The sequence below is a fragment of the Ammodytes marinus genome, assembly GCF_949987685.1.
Source record: "Ammodytes marinus genome assembly, chromosome: 4".
Taxonomy (NCBI): domain Eukaryota; kingdom Metazoa; phylum Chordata; class Actinopteri; order Uranoscopiformes; family Ammodytidae; genus Ammodytes; species Ammodytes marinus.
In genome coordinates, this window is record NC_137233.1 from 32,602,075 (window position 1) to 32,619,684 (window position 17,610).

The 17,610-nt window shown below is 41.9% G+C and overlaps 1 protein-coding gene across 3 annotated transcripts in view; it reads left to right on the top strand.

Annotated features, from left to right (window-relative positions):
• Positions 1-17,610, top strand: part of fbln2 (fibulin 2) — a 64,112-nt gene that overhangs the window by 15,224 nt on the left and 31,278 nt on the right. For all 3 annotated transcript variants that reach the window (XM_080026777.1, XM_080026779.1, XM_080026778.1), the window contains exons 3-5: positions 10,384-10,504; positions 11,496-11,625; positions 12,919-13,105. In XM_080026777.1, coding sequence (XP_079882903.1) covers positions 10,384-10,504; positions 11,496-11,625; positions 12,919-13,105 — 438 coding nt within the window. The remainder of the gene's footprint in view (positions 1-10,383; positions 10,505-11,495; positions 11,626-12,918; positions 13,106-17,610) is intronic.

Genomic DNA, 17,610 nt, shown 5'->3' on the forward strand with positions numbered 1-17,610 from the left:
AAAGAGTAATATTGGACATTCCTATGCACAAAATACTTAGATTTGTGTTTCGTGTTCAATTGACCAAGGTTTAAAAATAGATTAACAAAACCCTTCCTATTTTTCAATACCCCCAATTTAATTTAAACCTGAATACACAGTTTGCAAAGGTTAACACTGGGATATGTTTGGATGAGATTGATCAATAAAGTTTTGAGAAGATATACACTTTATCTATCAAGAATAAATCACATTGTCACAATCATTTCATGAGAAGAGGTCAAAAATATTGTATTCCAACTTTATGGGTGGCCGTGTACTTTGAAACCTTTGGCTACTGATTGCTGAAGTTTGCGTCAAAAGTTACTACGATTTAAACACACAGAAATAATACATTTTAAATTGAATTTGAGTTCCGGGAGAATAGATATCTCCCATATCCATTGTGATTAAATTCACATAAATCAATTTAGCAATCGTATAAGATTACGCTTGTGTTTTTATTTCAGTATCAAAGTAATCCATTGATAGTGTTCTGTGCATTCATGGTTACATTTCTAACAGATCATTCAACAATAATAAGCTAATGACCTTTACCATGAGACTTGTGGAAAATGTTTTTGTTATAGTCTGCTAAAAAAACAAAATGTTTTGTCCCATTTTTGAATTTGCTTTACTGCAAATACAAGTGTTAGAGTTGCCTTACTTTTGGAATAACACCTGCAAATGTTGCTTTTTGATTGAGTGTTGGTTTATTTTTCCCTACAGAAGGTGCCACTCCTCAGGTGCTATTTTTCTTCGGAGCACCTAACATCAGCTGTTGCGGGGGTGGCCTCTTGGTAGATTGACCCCTCTGTCAGATCAATCTATCGGGGTAAAAAGGGTCAAGAGGAAACGTGTTAAATGAAGTCAGGCGAGCTCAGCAGGAGGCACAAATCACCAGGCTATACCTCATGGTGTTGCCGACAGTATTGACTTGACCGAGGCGGGGTGTCAAACAGACAGAGGACAGACAACACACAATCCCAGTTATTTACGATGTCAGTGGTGGCACCGACTGATTAGCAGCTCTGAGACGGATGACCCTCAGCTGTCCCATGTCCTATCCTCCATGTTAGCATCGTTAGTGTATTTTCTGTTTCTTCCTCATTTTAAAAAGGGTGTGAAAGCAGTGTTACATGTGATAGATGGGAGGCATCCGTTATTGCTTTGGCCTCAAGGGGAAGTCAACCTACCCCCTTAAGCCTTGACAGTTCTTGCATCCAGCAGTCCCTGGATAATATCATTGTTGTGAAGGTCCGCTTCTCTCTCACAAACCCCCCCGGGGTCAACCTGACCTACCGTATGACCCCAATCACCAAAACAATAGTGCATTCTCACAGTGGTCGCACATTGACTTCACAGACGACTCCCTAGAAAATATGGACCAATCACATCGGAGTATTCTGGTGTTGTGCAAGAGCCAGAATTGGTGTGGCAATGTTCGCATCATGGGCCCAGGAATAAAAACAGTGATTCCCACTTGGCCAGATCCCATTTGTGTCGTAGCCTACAGTATACCGGCTGAGCAAAAAAGTACACAGAAGAACACATATAATACTTCCTTTCCATCCCCTCTTTTTTCGGCTCTAAACTGAAAACTGCTCAATTCCTCGGGTGGAAAAATGGGAGAATGATCTTTTTTTATTGTTATTGTTATTCCCAACAATAGAGCGAGTGTTCACATCGAGGTGTCTGCATTTGAATGCACCCGGCATATAGATAAGCTGAATAATGGATGGTATTGATTCTCATCTTCTGTTATATTCATTTTTATATAACTTTTGCTCGATGTCCTTTTTTTTTTTTACATATCTTAAGTGGATCTGTGAAAAGCTTTCTCCTCTCAGCCCCGCTATCTCCCGCCCTTGTTCCTTTAGCTAATGTCAGAGGCAGTTTTTGCTGGCGGGGCTCCGAGACAGGAAGCAAATCGTCCCAAGAACAAAAAAAAATAAAAAAGAAGGTGGATGAGGATGTAGAATGGCCGCCCCATCATCTGTCATCAGCACCGTTCTCATTATCTCTGAATGTGGAGATATAGCTGAGTCACGTGCACATGATTGCATGTTATGACCTCGCAGTCATGCCGCTTAAAGTGCCAGTTGTAAAAGCGGGACATCAAGCAGCTAATCATGCTCCAAATGCATCTGTTCGTTCCTGTGTTTCTGTCGGACTGAAGTGTGAGACCGAAAACAACAAACACTGGCGTCTGCTGTATAAAAACAAAGAAAATATTATGAAGAGTTTGATGAGGACTGCAGGGAAAGTAAAAAACTATCTTTTTTTGCAACTAATCAAAGTACAAACAAGCCCTCTGGTAATAATGTAGTTTTGCGAGGAGAGCATGTGAAACAGTTTAAAGTAGAGGCTTAAAGTTCACCTATTATGCACAATGCACATGGGTCTTTCAACATTAATATGGGTGCCCAGTGTGACTAGAGACTCCCAAAGTATGAGCCCTTCCTTCTCTCGTTTTCTCCCCCTCCACTTTTCTGAAAACATGTATGCAAAAAAAACCCCAGTCAGATTTACATCTCCTTATGACCTGGTAAGGGGAGAAGCCACGCCCCTCATTACTAATTTAGCACTTCCTCCATCTGTGATAAGAACACCCCCAGATACCCCTCAATCATTCAGGGCCAATCAGAGCAGACCAGGCATTTTGGAAGGCGGGGCTTAAACGGACAGGCTCTAAAAACGGAAATTTTTCCGAAGTTTTTTTTTGGACACTACGCTATGAAAACAGTTTATAGTAGAAAACTAAATTGCAATTTTAAACCTGATAATTTGCACAATATGTGACCTTTAAGAACCAAAGACTGGTGCTGCTGCATCTGGGATATGACACTCTAAAAGAGGTAAAGATGAACATCCAGCTAGCCAATCCCTATCCCTATCCAAAGTCAAAGTAACACAACCTTCAAAGGCTGATGGATGAAAACATTGGCTTTTTTGCATTTTGAACAGCCTCAGAGGTGTAGTAAGGCAAAGTGTGCGTAGCTGCCTAACCTAGTTTCCAGTCTTTATGAGCTTGCTGGGCATCATTGGCATTTGTACTTCTACATCTACATCTAATATGTTCGTTATTGACTTAATACCTGATAAAGTTTTCAGTCCAAATTTGAAAACTTGAGGTGGATGTTGTGTTAGAGCCACCCCTGCTGTCTCGTATTTACAGGAAAACACAGGCAGACTTTTTTCTCATGAGGCAGCTGTAGCCGGTGCCCATGGGGTGCAACTACACTGTGGATAGGCTGCTGTTGACGGGTGTCCGGGAGTGATGGATTGCCAGACATGTAAAAGGGCTGACTGGCGGTGGGAGGCCGGATGCTGGGCATTGCAGGAGATTATAGAATTACTAGACAAAAAAATGAATAATGATTGGGGACTGGAGCAACAACAAAGCCGCTATAGCTCTGTTGTTTAAGGGGAGGGACATGCTGTATTTCTGGCTATGCCTCTGAGGAAGGCTGAGTGTGTGAGACAAAGAGAAGGCATTGCTGTACTCACTGTAAAGGCCTGTCTTTTTCCATTTGAGTGGAACCATATATTTCAGGAACAAGCCCATGACTCTGTGTAAAAAGGACAGTCCTTTCAAGCTTACTGTCCATTCTACTCCCATCTGCTTTACAGATGGTTCCCCCGGGGGGCTGAGTGAGAAGAAAGACAGAGAGAGAGAGAGAAGAAAAAGAAAATGGAGATGATAGTTGTCGCTGAGGTCATGTTAAAAACCTCATATGGATATGGGAATGGATCAGTGCTGTGGATTGACTGAAAACACAAGACTGCTGTTGGTCATGGTTGTTTGCCAGATGACATTGTGGAGACACAGACATTTCAGGTGTGACAACAACGTGCTGATTGAACAGCAAGCAGCTATTTTTAAAAGCAATACTAAAAGCAGTCTTTAATGTAAAAATACACCTGTCTTTTTTCAGCCTGACTTTAAAAAGTGGCCTGTCTGTCTGCCAAAAAGAAATTGTTGCAATGGCTGGAAATGCCTTCCACTGACAGGAAACAACACATTAAAACTTGGAGTGAAATGCACTTTGTGTGTGTGTGTGTGTGTGTGTGTGTGTGTGTGTGTGTGTGTGTGTGTGTGTGTGTGTGTGTGTGTGTGTGTGTGTGTGTGTGTGTGTGTGTGTGTGTGTGTGTGTGTGTGTGTGTGTGTGTGTGTGTGTGTGTGTGTGTGTGTGTGTGTGTGTGTGTGTGTGTGTGTGTGTGTGTGTGTGTGCGCGTGCGTGCGTGTGCATATGTGTGTGTTTGTCTGGCTGAAATAGACTGGTGCTGCCAAGTTTGAGAACCTGAACCTAAAGTCATGCTTTATTTGATTGATTATTATTGATTAAGGTATAACGTATTAAGGGTAACTCTCAATAGCCAAATAGCTTGGTCTGGATTGTGAGGGTATGTTGTGTTTCTGATCAGATTATATAGACCTTAACCATGCCAACATAAGCAAACAACCCCGTCATCCGATCCTGATTCAAATTGTTCCAAATCCTGATTAGTGCACAGACATACAGTACGTGACATCACTTTTGTTTGGTTGCTGACTTGAATCCAATTAGATGACCAGAAACCCAAATACGGAAATATCTCATAAATAAACCAAAACCGGTTTTGAATTTGAGGCTGAGCAATGAGACTTCACTGTGAGTGAGAGGAGGGGCTCCTGTTTACTGCCACTCTTCTCCCTAACCCATTTCATTTCAAACATGTTCCTAAGAAGATTTAAAGGTGAAGTAAGCTTTAGATTTATTTATGTTAATATAAGTGTTAAATCGCTCTTTATTCATGCAGTGATCACTTATATAGTGTGCGCGTTTCATAAAGCCGATCTCTCAGTCACCCTCTCTGCATGTAATCGGCAAATAAACTTTTCGGGGATCCCACTCCTGATGACCAATCAGAAGAGAGAAAGCCACAAACCGGAACCCGTCTCACTGCCGGTGCACGTGCAGAGCGACAGATGGGTGAATGTTTATGCGCCTACGATGGCGGAGCAGGTAAAAATCCTTCCCAATGTCTGTTCTGATGGTTTTTATTATGTTTTATCACATTTATGGATCTGAGATAATGCTAGATAACTCGCTGCTTGAAGACCGAAGTGCATTAATGTGGTGATGTGGGGTCGAGGGAGGGGACTGCTAACTGCAGTCACTGACAGGAAGTTAGCTAAACTGACCATTCCGCTTAGTGAACCTTTAACAAAGGAAATGTGTGCTGAACAGATTCTGGACTGAATTCATTTGGTGCAAAACCAATGAATCCAGCTCGTAGGCCGAGCCAGTGTTGAGGTGAGGCATGACACGACAAGTTACAACATATATACAGTTTGACAAGCATTATGTTACACATGCTAAGACAGAGTGTGCAGTAGGAGATGAGTTGAAGGTGGGTTTTTATATGATATTTTCACACATCTCACAAGAATTTAAACACCTCCTTTTCCCTGTGTCCATACTGGACCTTGAAATAATTGTTTTCACATTCTTTGGAGCTCTGTATTTTAGTGACTTCAAAGTCTGAAATGTCATTGAATATATTGACACATACTCCTGCCATTCTGCTGCACTGCATGTAGTGTGTAGTTTATATTGTATATTGTGTTGTGGTGGTTATGTTGTTTGGGAAGCATATTGATGAATGTTGTTCCTAGGCGGGATAAAGCTTGTGACTGTGCCAGAGCAATAGGGGGCGGGGGGGGGGCTAAAGCAGTTCAGCATCCTCACATTGTTCTAATAAGCCATTAACGTGCCTTAGCCTGTTCCCGTGATTACATCGTAGAAACGTCACACCCCCGACCGCCTTGAGTGCCTCCGTCCGTCCGTTCGAACTGACTGAAAAAATAAACACAAATGGAAACAGCAAACATTTGGTGAGGTGGAAAATATAGAATCCATCATGTTTTGATGTCTGTGGAAAGTTCAACAAGAACGAAGGGGGAGCTTTCCTTTCAAAAGCTAAATTGTGGGGTGTTGTTTTGTTATTACCTTACTCTGTGATTTCCCATATAAGTGGCTTTTCAGCTCTTCTTTGCTGTTGTGATGATAAAAAAGAAAACATAGCTTTAAAAATAATCTCCTGGGCATATATTAGCAAATACATACAGTATGCCCAGTGTTGCTGGAAATAAACCTGGTGAGACCAGCCTGAGCCTCACGTGAGCTTCACATTTTGTTACTATCTCGTAGATCAATCCGGCATTTCTCCAATCTCCGCCCAAAAATTAACAGGCAAATAATGTGACCTAACGTTCCTCCCTTTAGAGGAAGGCGGCTTTTGATTGGTTCATGTAGTCGTCAATCTAGCCTCCAATCAGACCGGGGCCTCCACTACAATCTGTCTGTTGAAGCTAGATTGACATCAACATGAACCTACACCAGGGGCTGCGGTCCACTAAGGGACGATCGTTACGACTGAACGCGCGCCCTGATTGGCCAGCTCATTTTGACCAGGCTCCTCCCCACGGAGATTGGAGAAATGTCAGACTGATGTGGCGATAAGCGAATGTGAAGCTCATGCAAGATCAGGCTAGTCCTGCCAGGCTATAGCTGAAAATGGTGTTGATGAGGGCACAGTGTGTCGGTCTGAAAAACCAGCACTAGCAAAAGGTGTTAAACAAACCTTACAGCTAAGGATGACTATAAAAATAGTTTGTTGGGTTTGTCCATCAAACAACTCCTTTTACTTCCCACGTGGCCATTTGATCAATTATAAATACAAATCAAAGATCCGTGCATCTTTATAGCTAACCCAATTTACATATTTACTATTTACAGAGATACAAACTTTGATATTGAATAAAAAAAATCTATTGAGATATTGTCAGACAACTAAATGAATACTGTACATTTTTCAAAGATGACACAATGTCATACAGTTTTATAGACTGCTTGTGTTCTTTCTATGAATTCTTCAGGGGAGAGTTTTCATGTTTAACAGTCGAGGTCAACACTAACTGGCCAACAGTTCAGCGTGATAAATATATCGTCACCTCATTAGCACCAGTAGTGTCCATATAGATACATTATTGGCTGCTATAACATTTTATATTACTGGATGTTGTCATACATATCTCAGGCGGGTGCAGATGTGTCTGAAACGTGTCTGTGTTGGTTTGAGAGTAATGATGGCAGAGGATGGTGAGGCCCCAGATAATCAGTCAAGCAAAACCCCATGGGAGCTCCTTTAGTGGATGGAAGTCCGCTATTTTCGGTTCCTCACTAAAAAGGCCAGTTTGGGGGAGTAGACGCGGCGGTGCTGCTATCCTAGCTAAGCATGTCTACTCTTTACAACAATAAGCCATTGACTAAAGAAGTGTTGTTCCTGAGCTATAAATACATGTGCTTGTTTCCATTGTTTTCTCAGGTATAGTTAATAGGCTTTACTCCTGCAAACTGACTGCCCAGCTGGACTTCATGTTTGGCCCTTCGGCAAGCCCCTCCCGGGAACATACCTCACATAACAGTGGGACATTACACTGCTTTTCCAACTTTTTTCCCATTTAGTCTCAGTGTGAAATAATGAGCCTGTGTGTGTGTGTGTGTGTGTGTGTGTGTGTGTGCGCGTGCGTGCGTGCGTGCGTGTGTGTGTGTGTGCAGTGGTGATTTCATATACAGTCCCAGTTTATTTTTTTCCTCTGCACAAAACTGCGACTAGGATAATGTTTTTGCTTCTTATGCCCTTCTTTTGTACATTTTTCTATTTCTTAGGTTTACTGTTTATTGCACATATTATAAATCGTTTTCCTCATATAGCACATTTTCAATGTCTTTCTCTCGATTTTGCTTATCTAGAATATATCTAATGTATATATTACTTATCTTTCTTTTATCCTCTTGTACTTATTGCACCGTGGGTCAGACAGACATTTCAATTCCTCTGTATGTCTGGCACATATTGCAGAAATTGACAATAAAGTTGACTTTTCTTGATACTATGATATATATTGAATCAAAAGCTGTTTTGTGGGTTAAATAAGAAGTTGCTTTTAACAGTACATTAGAGCCTCTTCTTCTCTCAACCTTGTGAAGACATTACAGTGCTTATAAATGATGCACAGTATGTTGCAGACAGTCTTTTGCTTTTTGAATGATTGTTTACTGAGCTTTAAAGGAGCCAGGACTGGGACAGAACTGAATGCAGTGAAGTGAATTAAGAGGACTTTTAAAGGGAGCAGCTATTTAAGTCACTCTTTCTCTACTGTTCTCTTTTTAATCAGAAAGTATACACTGTGCAGTTTGGGATTAGCATAGTTAAGACGTGTTGCACCTCGGGGTGAATACAATGGATAGTACAGCAGGGGAGTAATGCATGCTGGGAACTGCTGAATCTGATCTATAGCCATTTCTGTGACATAGCTTCTGTTTGTTTGAGAGAGAGAAACAAGCTTCCTGTTTGCGACTGGTATTGTCACGATGAGGTGAACTGTTTGTGTATTCATGACTGGATACTTTTTGTTTATGTCATGGTTTTTCTTACATACTTTTGGTTCATGTCCTCAAAGTTACAAAACAAATGGTCATTCATTTGTTTCACAGGAAGAGTGTGACTATGAGGAATATGCAAATGTCCTGTACTGTGTGTAAGCCGAGAATGGTTTATTGAGTTGGAAAACAAAAGCTCTTTGTCAGTGGATTTTTTGTGTGTGTGTGCGCGTGTGTGTGTGCGCGTGTGTGTGTGTGTGTGTGTGTGTGTGTGTGTGTGTGTGTGCGCGTGTGTGTGTGTGTGTGTGTGTGTGTGTGTGTGTGTGTGTGTGTGTGTGTGTGCTTGAGAGTTCATGCTAATATGTGATCAAAGCGGTAGGGTGAGACGGCTTTGGGTGTGACGTGATGGCAATGGGGAGGCTGACAGTCTCCGTAGGGCCAAGCAGCAGCACATGTTTCCTGCCTCTCGGTGGGTTCACCCACCGGCTGAGCAACTGGGTTGGTTGCTACACCCCCAACAGTGAGGGAGGGGGGCTGTTCAGTCACTGTGGGACAGAATGTAATAGTGATACTGGTGATGGCTGCCACGTCATGTCCTCTTGCTGTATATTTGGGGGCTCATTTTTGGCATCAACCGAAACGTGAGGGTTTAGAAATGTGTCATTATTATTCAATTACAAGGATGTAATGGGTTCCTGGGTTTATCATGTTTCATAATCAGTTCCATCAGCTGATGCCATTTTTCATCTGACTAAATGATGATGGTTTTGGAGAGGAGCCGTTATGGGAAATTTCTTTTTGCAACTATTTCACTGAATGACTGGAATCTCAGTTCATAATGACAACTGATTGACTTTATGGAAGCATTCATGAACCTGATCTGATGTCAGTTTCATGAACCAATGTTCGTGTCATAGGAATGCAAAGTCTTAGGTATAGCGTTTGGAATAATGTCTCTGCTCCCTGTTTTTTTCCCTTCCATTTGCACATTGCCATTTCAATGTTCTTCCTTTGAGGATCTCGATGTATCAGCTTTGCTTATCTACAGTAGGCAACTGCAGGTCTCATTTTTTCCATCAGTTTCATATGGCCAGTGGCTCAAAATACAAGGCTGTGAAAACATTTCATCAGGTAAACATTTGTTTCCACTTGTCTTTAGTGGCGTACACACAGCACTTTAAGATTGTCATCTTATATCTCCAATGATGCCAAGCAAGGAAGAGTAGGTTTATGTTAGAGTAGGTTTATGTCTTAGAGGTGGTTATAGCTCTGGTCTGACGGTCCACCTCTAGCCTGGCACCGCCCGCCTACCTACTTCCGCTCAATTGTCATTTCCCTTCAGTATCAGTCTGGGTCTGCGGTATATTCCCGGCTTTTATCTGCCAAATATGTGGCGGTCCAATCAGCGAACAGAGCGAGTGGCTGAGAAAAATAATGTTGAGGTTGTGCGCCAGTTTCAGTTGGCGCACAAGTCAGAAGAAGACTAGTTTCTGGCTGGTCCTGGCGCATGACACACGTCACGACCAAACGTTATGCGTTTATTTTCATAAAGCTGGACTTTGTCACTCTCTCCCTCTTCTTGTCCACAAAACTATTTATAGAATAAAGTGTAACTTTCCCCCAGCTCTGGGTAAAAGAAAAAAAAGTTTCCAATCATAAAATGGTCCTACTGTATTATGGTAACGTGACTAGCACACCTCCTCAGTCAGCTGTTGAAATGTTAAAGGCGCCTTTGAGGCCTGCTGCAGTCTACCATATGTTTCATATGTCTGACCCCTCGCTCTTTCTACCACACTCTTCAGGCTTCTGTCTGTAACATATACAGTGTAGCAGACACAGAGGATTTACTGCAGGACTGTTTTTATTCCATCAGTCTCATGTATACTGTGTGCTGATGTATGCATGCCTCTGACTGTATGTGTCTGGTCTGTAGGGCCACGTGTCTCGGCCGACGACCTGCAGAGCTGCTGCGTGGCGGGTCAGAAATGGGCCATGGAGAAGCACCACTGTGACCACATGCCACGGCTGAACAATGACAGGCACTCCGTATGCAGGTGAGTCAACTGGCCTTTGATATCAGATTGTACTTCAGCCACTTTACTGTCGCACTACTCCTAAATCTGCTTGGAGAAATGTGGAGCTTATTTGCTTGAACTGAATAACAGTTCATTCACAATAACCTGTTCAATTTTGACTCAATCAACACCATGTTACGCAGTGTTGGGGGGCCTACGATATACACATGACTCTGCATATAACACATGTAGTGGCATGTCTCCCAAAGGCCAATGAGCCCAAACCAAAGGGGGCGCCACAAATGCCAAAACCCCCGACCACAGACGTCCGCCATGATGGATTTGACCTAATTTGCATAAACTGAAATACAGTCACGTGGGTCTTTATTAGACAGGTCATTGAATTGTTGTGAAGCATTAAGGTAAGAGTGGGATTCAGGTTTAAGGGGCTTGTTACCGTCGCTATTTCTCAGTGAGAGCTTCTTCGATTTTTTTGACCATTTTATTTGTATCTGCTCTTACAAGGCGCATGCCTTTATGGAAGTCCAATACTCATCACTGCAATGCCCTCTTTTGAGACGCAAGCCCAATCTTGACAGTATTTCTGTGTCTATTCTATTATACTGTTCTATTATTCTGTCTTTATTCTTGGTATTTCTAAGCAGAGTCTGGTGTGATTGAAGTCGTGTAAGCACGCTATACACCCTTTGCTTATTCATGTTTACCAGTTGTGAGCAGGATAGACAACTTGCTCCACTTTTTTGAACTTTAACTCAAGCGGTCTGGCCTGATATGCTCCAACTGTTCTGCTACTTACTGTGTGCATAATTTTGTCTCAACATGATTTTCATTCAGTGTTGTGTATAAATACATAAATGTGTGTGTGTGTGTGTGTGTGTGTGTGTGTGTGTGTGTGTGTGTGTGTGTGTGTGTGTGTGTGTGTGTGTGTGTGTGTGTGTGTGTGTGTGTGTGTGTGTGTGTGTGTGTGTTTGTGTGTGCGTCTGTGTGTGTGTGTTTGTGTTTGTGTCAGTGTTGCAGAGAAGCAGTGCTGCCTCAGTGCCGTGAAGCAGAGCCAGTGTGAATCAGGCATGACTTCAGCCCGGAGCGGGAACACCTGTGAAGTGACTGAGAGGAGCTCATGTGCCGATGACTCCTACCAGGTGCATATAACATGTCCCTTTATTACCATGACCGCTTTCGCCACATGTTGTTTTTATTTCAAAGGGTAAAACACCCACTGAAGATGTTCTTCATTAGAGAGTGTGCAGTCGAAATGGAAGGGGGAAAAGGATTGGTTGGAGTCGTGACTGAAAGACATTATGTCATGGGGGGGATGGCGCACCAAGTTCCACATAAAACAAACACTGAATTGATTAGAGGTTATGTATTCCTTCTACAATAGATTATTAACTGTTATTGTGGTATGACTCACACAGTTTAAAATGGTTCAAGATGGCGGTGTATGTGCAAACCATAGGCAGCGGTCAGGTGGCTTGTGAATGCTTTGGAGCCGCCCTGACAATAACATGGTGAAAACACAGGGTTTTGCTAGTGTATAAAATTGCAAAACGATTAAAACATCCCCTTTGGAATGCCTCCATGTTTCTTTTTTGCCAGAGTGAGATTTAGATTTCAGGCTTCTAATGCCAGCAGGGAGGATCATTGTTAAGGTCAGACAGATTTTTATTTGTGTTAATTGGCACAACAGGTTGAAATTAAGTATTCGTTAAGAACTGCCAAAGTCTCTCATTACTGTATACGCATCCTTCAAGACTTGTGAATAACTTCCATATGGAAATAGGAATGGTGCCTCTTGCCTCTCAGACTCAGGCTGAAATAGAATTCCGCAATTTCTCCAAGAGGAAACCCGGCGGTTTGGCCCGCGGAGCCAACTGTGTTGAGCCAGCCCAGACCTATTGATATGCCAGGTCATTGTTTTAGAACAAACTTTAAAAAGAAGAAAAAGGTGAAGAGGGTTCAAGAAGGTTAAATGTCATATGCACAAAAAATTACAACAGCAGTCATTGGCAATTACATTCTAAAGTCCCAGTCTCCCTCTTAACAATGCGATAGAGAAATACAATGTCTAATAGAAAGTAATAATAACTGTAGTGAAATGGGATACTGTACATGTAAGGGAAAGCCTGGTTTGCATGAAATGTGGTTCAGCTTGAGGCGACAGTTGAAAACCTTTGCAGCATGTGTTGAACCAGCTCACTTTCCTGTTTAGCCGTTATAACTCCCCTGCTCTGCGGCTTACCAAAAGATGGCTACAAGGGGAGGGACCATAAACCCATAATAAACTCTGCTGGCGTGTGTGTGTGTGTGTGTGTGTGTGTGTGTGTGTGTGTGTGTGTGTGTGTGTGTGTGTGTGTGTGTGTGTGTGTGTGTGTGTGTGTGTGTGTGTGTGTGTGTGTGTGTGTGTGTGTGTGTGTGTGTGTGTGTGTTGGCAGGTGTGCTGCAGCTGCTGTGCCCTTGGCCTACGTGTGCGCAGTGAGGGGCGGGGCTGCGATGCCCACCAGTACCTGGGCTACCCGTGCGGTCATGTCTTCCTCACCTGCTGCGAGGAAGAGGAGGGTCTGGGCCAGATCCCACTGAGGAGGAAGCAGATGCCTAGAACCACTGCTATGCCCAGAGAAGGTATGTATATGTTTCACACACACATCAGAGTTTGAAACATCGACAACACATTCATCATGCACACGGGTGGTGTAAGGACTTACTGTATAGGTGTAAAAACAGTAACATACACTCCCTCAATGCCAGAGGGGAAAAAAGTTAAAAAAGGCAAAAGGTAAGCAAAAAAAAAGAGGCTATTTAGAAATCAAGAAGCAGCTGGAGAAGTGCAACAGTTTCCATCGGTCTATAGAGGAATGGCACTCACGGGGATGCAGGCTGAATCATTTATTCATAAAGCCTAATTTATACAACGTAAGAATTCATATCGTGCCTGAGCATGATTGACGGCTACGTTGTTTTGAACAGTGTGCTCTGTTACTTGCTCAAGCACGGTACACTTCCTTGGGCCCTGGCACGGTACGTATGCTAATGTACTAGAATGCGCAATTGTGAGTTCACTCTAAGTCACCAATACTGGTTGCTTGAATGCTGCTTTGTGTGGTCGTAGCAGTGATGATATGCCACACAGCTGAGATAACCATAACCTTTAATCAAATTGTTTCACTTGGAAACATAATATTAAAGCGCTGACAGCCTCATACGTTCACAAATGAATAAATTCAACACATCTATAAAATGTCAAAACATCCTCAGAAAATGGAGACGCAGGAATACAGGCAACATGTCAGGCATAATTAGACTGTCAGCAGCACTTTGTACAGATGTTAAAAATCCTCATGTCAAACTTGTTAGCAAAAGTGTTGTACTGTAAGGTAAGATGTATTAATGTGTCATCATAGTTCCCATCATGCATTGAGGTCTTGGAAGTGTTGTGGAGCAAATCAAATGTCAAAATGTTTGGTTTAAGTTGTACAGAAATGTGGCTGGTGTATGCTGTGCAATGATTGATTCCTGACTGGTCTCAAATAAGCCTAATACAACTTTACTTTACTGTAAACTATTATACTGATTTTATTTGGATAAAGTGGCGGATGTCAATTAATTGCATTTGGCTCTTGAATATTATTGCCAATCAGCGAGAATAAAGGAAAAAGCTGAATTTTGCAAACACACAAAAAATAAGATGTAAAAGGTTGTTTTCCATCCTCTATCTCTAATGCTTTGCAGCTGTGGATTGCTCCTCCATATTTGTCATAGTGGAATAATAGACAATTTGAGTGTACTTCATTGTGTCCGTTTTTAAGTACTACGCACCACAAATCCTGATCCTGCTTAACGTCAAACCTCAAAGTTGATGTAGTAATATACTGCTGTTGAGGTGAGCTAGTTAACCAGGCTGCTGAACTTAGAAGATGTTGACTTTGACCCTGGTCATAGTTTTTTTTTTGAGAAGCTCTTTTTCGCTGTACAGGAATAGTTCAACATTTACATTTTGTAGCTCTTGTTCCTTCCTCTCCAGCTCAAGAAAAGGCGACAGAAAACGTTTCTGTAAATGCATCTGCATGTGTTTTTGATATAGAAATGGGCAAAGGTCGCTCATCCAGGTTAGCTTAGCTCAAACACTGGTAGTCAATGGGAGCAGGTCAAAAGATAAACTTACAACATCACTAAATGCTCCTGTGTGCTTGTTGGGACGTTGGGACTATACTGTATATCATGTTATGTTGCGCTGTCTATTTTTCTCCCCTTGACTACCAGTGTTTGAGCTAAGCTAACCTGGATGAGCGACTTTTGCCCATTTCTATATCTAGGTTAATTCTCAGTTTAGAATGTTATACCCTTAGACCTTAGTTAACTAATGCTTAGTAAGGCATTAGCTAAGCATAGCAGTTAGTTAATGCTTAGTTAATGCATATTGAGCATTAACTAGGAATTAACTAGCAGTTCATTAATGTGCCCTTATATTATTGTAAAGTGTTACCGGTTTCTGTCACCTTTCTTGAGCCGGAGAGTGAGCCAAAAAGCTAAAGTATATACAACTATTCCTTTAAGTTCACTTGGGCACAGGCTATGCTCTGCACTGGAATATGGAATTCTAATGTACATATATAGCCATCACTATTTTGTCCATGTTGAAGTGCATGTCAGAGGTGGGGTATAAGGGGCCGAGTGTGATCCGTCCAAAAATAACGGACAGACGGTCTAGGTTGATTGGTCAGGAGTCACGTTTCCATTCAGAGTAATGGGGAAAGATGTATGCAAGCTGGGATCAATCAGCAACAGATGGCTTGCGCGGGCTGCTGTCTCTCTCTACTCGTGCCAGCAAAAAAGTTTTTCCTCATTTCTCTGATCCATCAAGTACAATAAACCAGTGACATTTACATCAACGAGTTTTCAAACAGTGGAGAATTTCGGGGTAAAACATGCCTCCATGCAAAAAGCATTCCAATACCCCGTTTGTATCTCTGTATCTCTATAGAAAAAAAGTTGGACCAAGCAAGTTTGTTGCTGCTTCCGTCTAGTGCGCTGGCCTAGTCTGATTATGATCCAACATATATCATGTTTGCAGCCGTAAGCTCCATGTGCGAGGGATTTGCCAACTTTTTCATCAATACAGTCATCTATTAAGATTACAGTATGTTAGTGTCAGCTGTCTCTCCTGTGTAATTAGAACCTTAAATCCATCAAAGAAGTCTTGTAACTCGAGAGCTGTATACCTTCGCTCAATTCATTGTTATGGGACATGGTAGGCCCTTTGTTTTTGGTCCAGACACATTGCATGACCTTGCAGTTCATTAGTACGCATTGTGGTTGTCCTTCTATGGGGAAACAGTTGTATCCAGGGCTCTCTATGCTTGATGGTGGTGAGGTAAGGACACTCAGCCTGTGATTTCATTCACATCAGCTTTGAAAGGGAAATTTGAATGATGTCCTTCTCAAGTGGGAATCAATTAACCTGCCGAAAGGAGTGAAGGGTTTGGGTGCTGCGAAGACTGCTCTCTCTCTCTCGGTTAGTTTATGTGTGTGTTTCTCTCTCTCTCTCTCTCTCTCTCTCTCTCTCTCTCTCTTTTAAAAAACAATGTCAGCAAAGCATCAAGATACAATAAATCCAAATATTCAGACAGTACACAAATGAACATTATATACATTATGAACATTACAGTATCTATCTTGTATACAGTGTGTGTGTGTGTGTGTGTGTGTGTGTGTGTGTGTGTGTGTGTGTGTGTGTGTGTGTGTGTGTGTGTGTGTGTGTGTGTCGGTCACTCACTGACCCTCAGGTTGTGGCATGTTACATACAGTACATACTCTGCAGCAAGATATGCCCGGTCTCCTGTATTTCTAATTGTGTGAGGTCATTCAGCTTTTTTAAAAATCTGAGATGACAGAGTTGAACTTGTTAAAATAAATGTTTCTTGTTTCATTACATGTTGTACATTGTAGGAGAAAGTGCATCTCTGTCTCAACCTCACCTGTTGAACAGTGACCACATTTTCTGTTTTCTTTTGGTTGCCATGATTTGTGTGTCTTCTGTTTCGATTGTCAGTTTGTGGTCATCTCTCTCTCTCTCTCTCTCTCTCTCTCTCTCTCTCTCTCTCTCTCTCTCTCTCTCTCTCTCTCACTTTCTGTGTGAGTGGTGTATGGATAGATCCACTCAATTTATTTATTTGGGCGATATGTTTTCAGTCTTATGACTCAACACAATTTAATTGAGACAGGAAACATTTAAATCACCTTGCCCCTCTGCATTTAAACTGCAGGTAATGGCAGACATATTTACTTAGAACCCACAGCTGGAGCCATTACTGGCTGCTGCGGTTTACTTTGGGCCCCTTGATGTCCAATGATGTCAACTCAATTTTTTTTTTTTTTTTTTTTTGCAATTGTACAGTTTAGTCCACATTCCCAATAGTAAACACACTTAAATATAATACAGTATATTTTAAAAGAAATAAAGAATTCCCACTGGCAAATGGGACAGCTCCACTGGTATATATGTACAGTATGCCTGTAGGTGCTTGTTGTTAATGCTGGATACACTCTGTTTTCACTCAGATTTGAACCCCAAATGTGTTGCCATTGATGGATTATAGCAGAATTTCCACCGGATGTTTATGAATGTCCTGTGTTCTAACATAACAGGATTTGGATGCTTACTATACAAAACATATCGTCAAAAGCAGCAGAGTGGTTTTCAAACAGTAGCCCTGCTTTCCGAATCGCATACTTTCTACTATTTAGTGTGGTAGAAAAAAGATTTAGGATGTCCCGATTCTTATGGCCAGATTTAGGATGGTTAGAAGTACCAGGATGTCTACTACATCCGGCCAAGATTTTTAGTGTTGAAAACAGCATCCTATTTGGGCGATTTGACCCATAATCCAGTGCGTACCTGAAGTGACGTCACATCGACAGAGCCTCCATATTAAAACAAACGGGGATGTGACGGATATAAAAGCAAGAGGCAAGATCAAGGCGCAATGTTATGATGAAATAAATAAGTAAAAGTATATCCCAATTGTGCCATACTGCATCCTAACTAGATCATTTTTATCGTCAGGTAGTATGTAGAATAGAAAAAAGAAAGAGTATACGATTCGGAACGCAGGGCAAATTTAACCTTT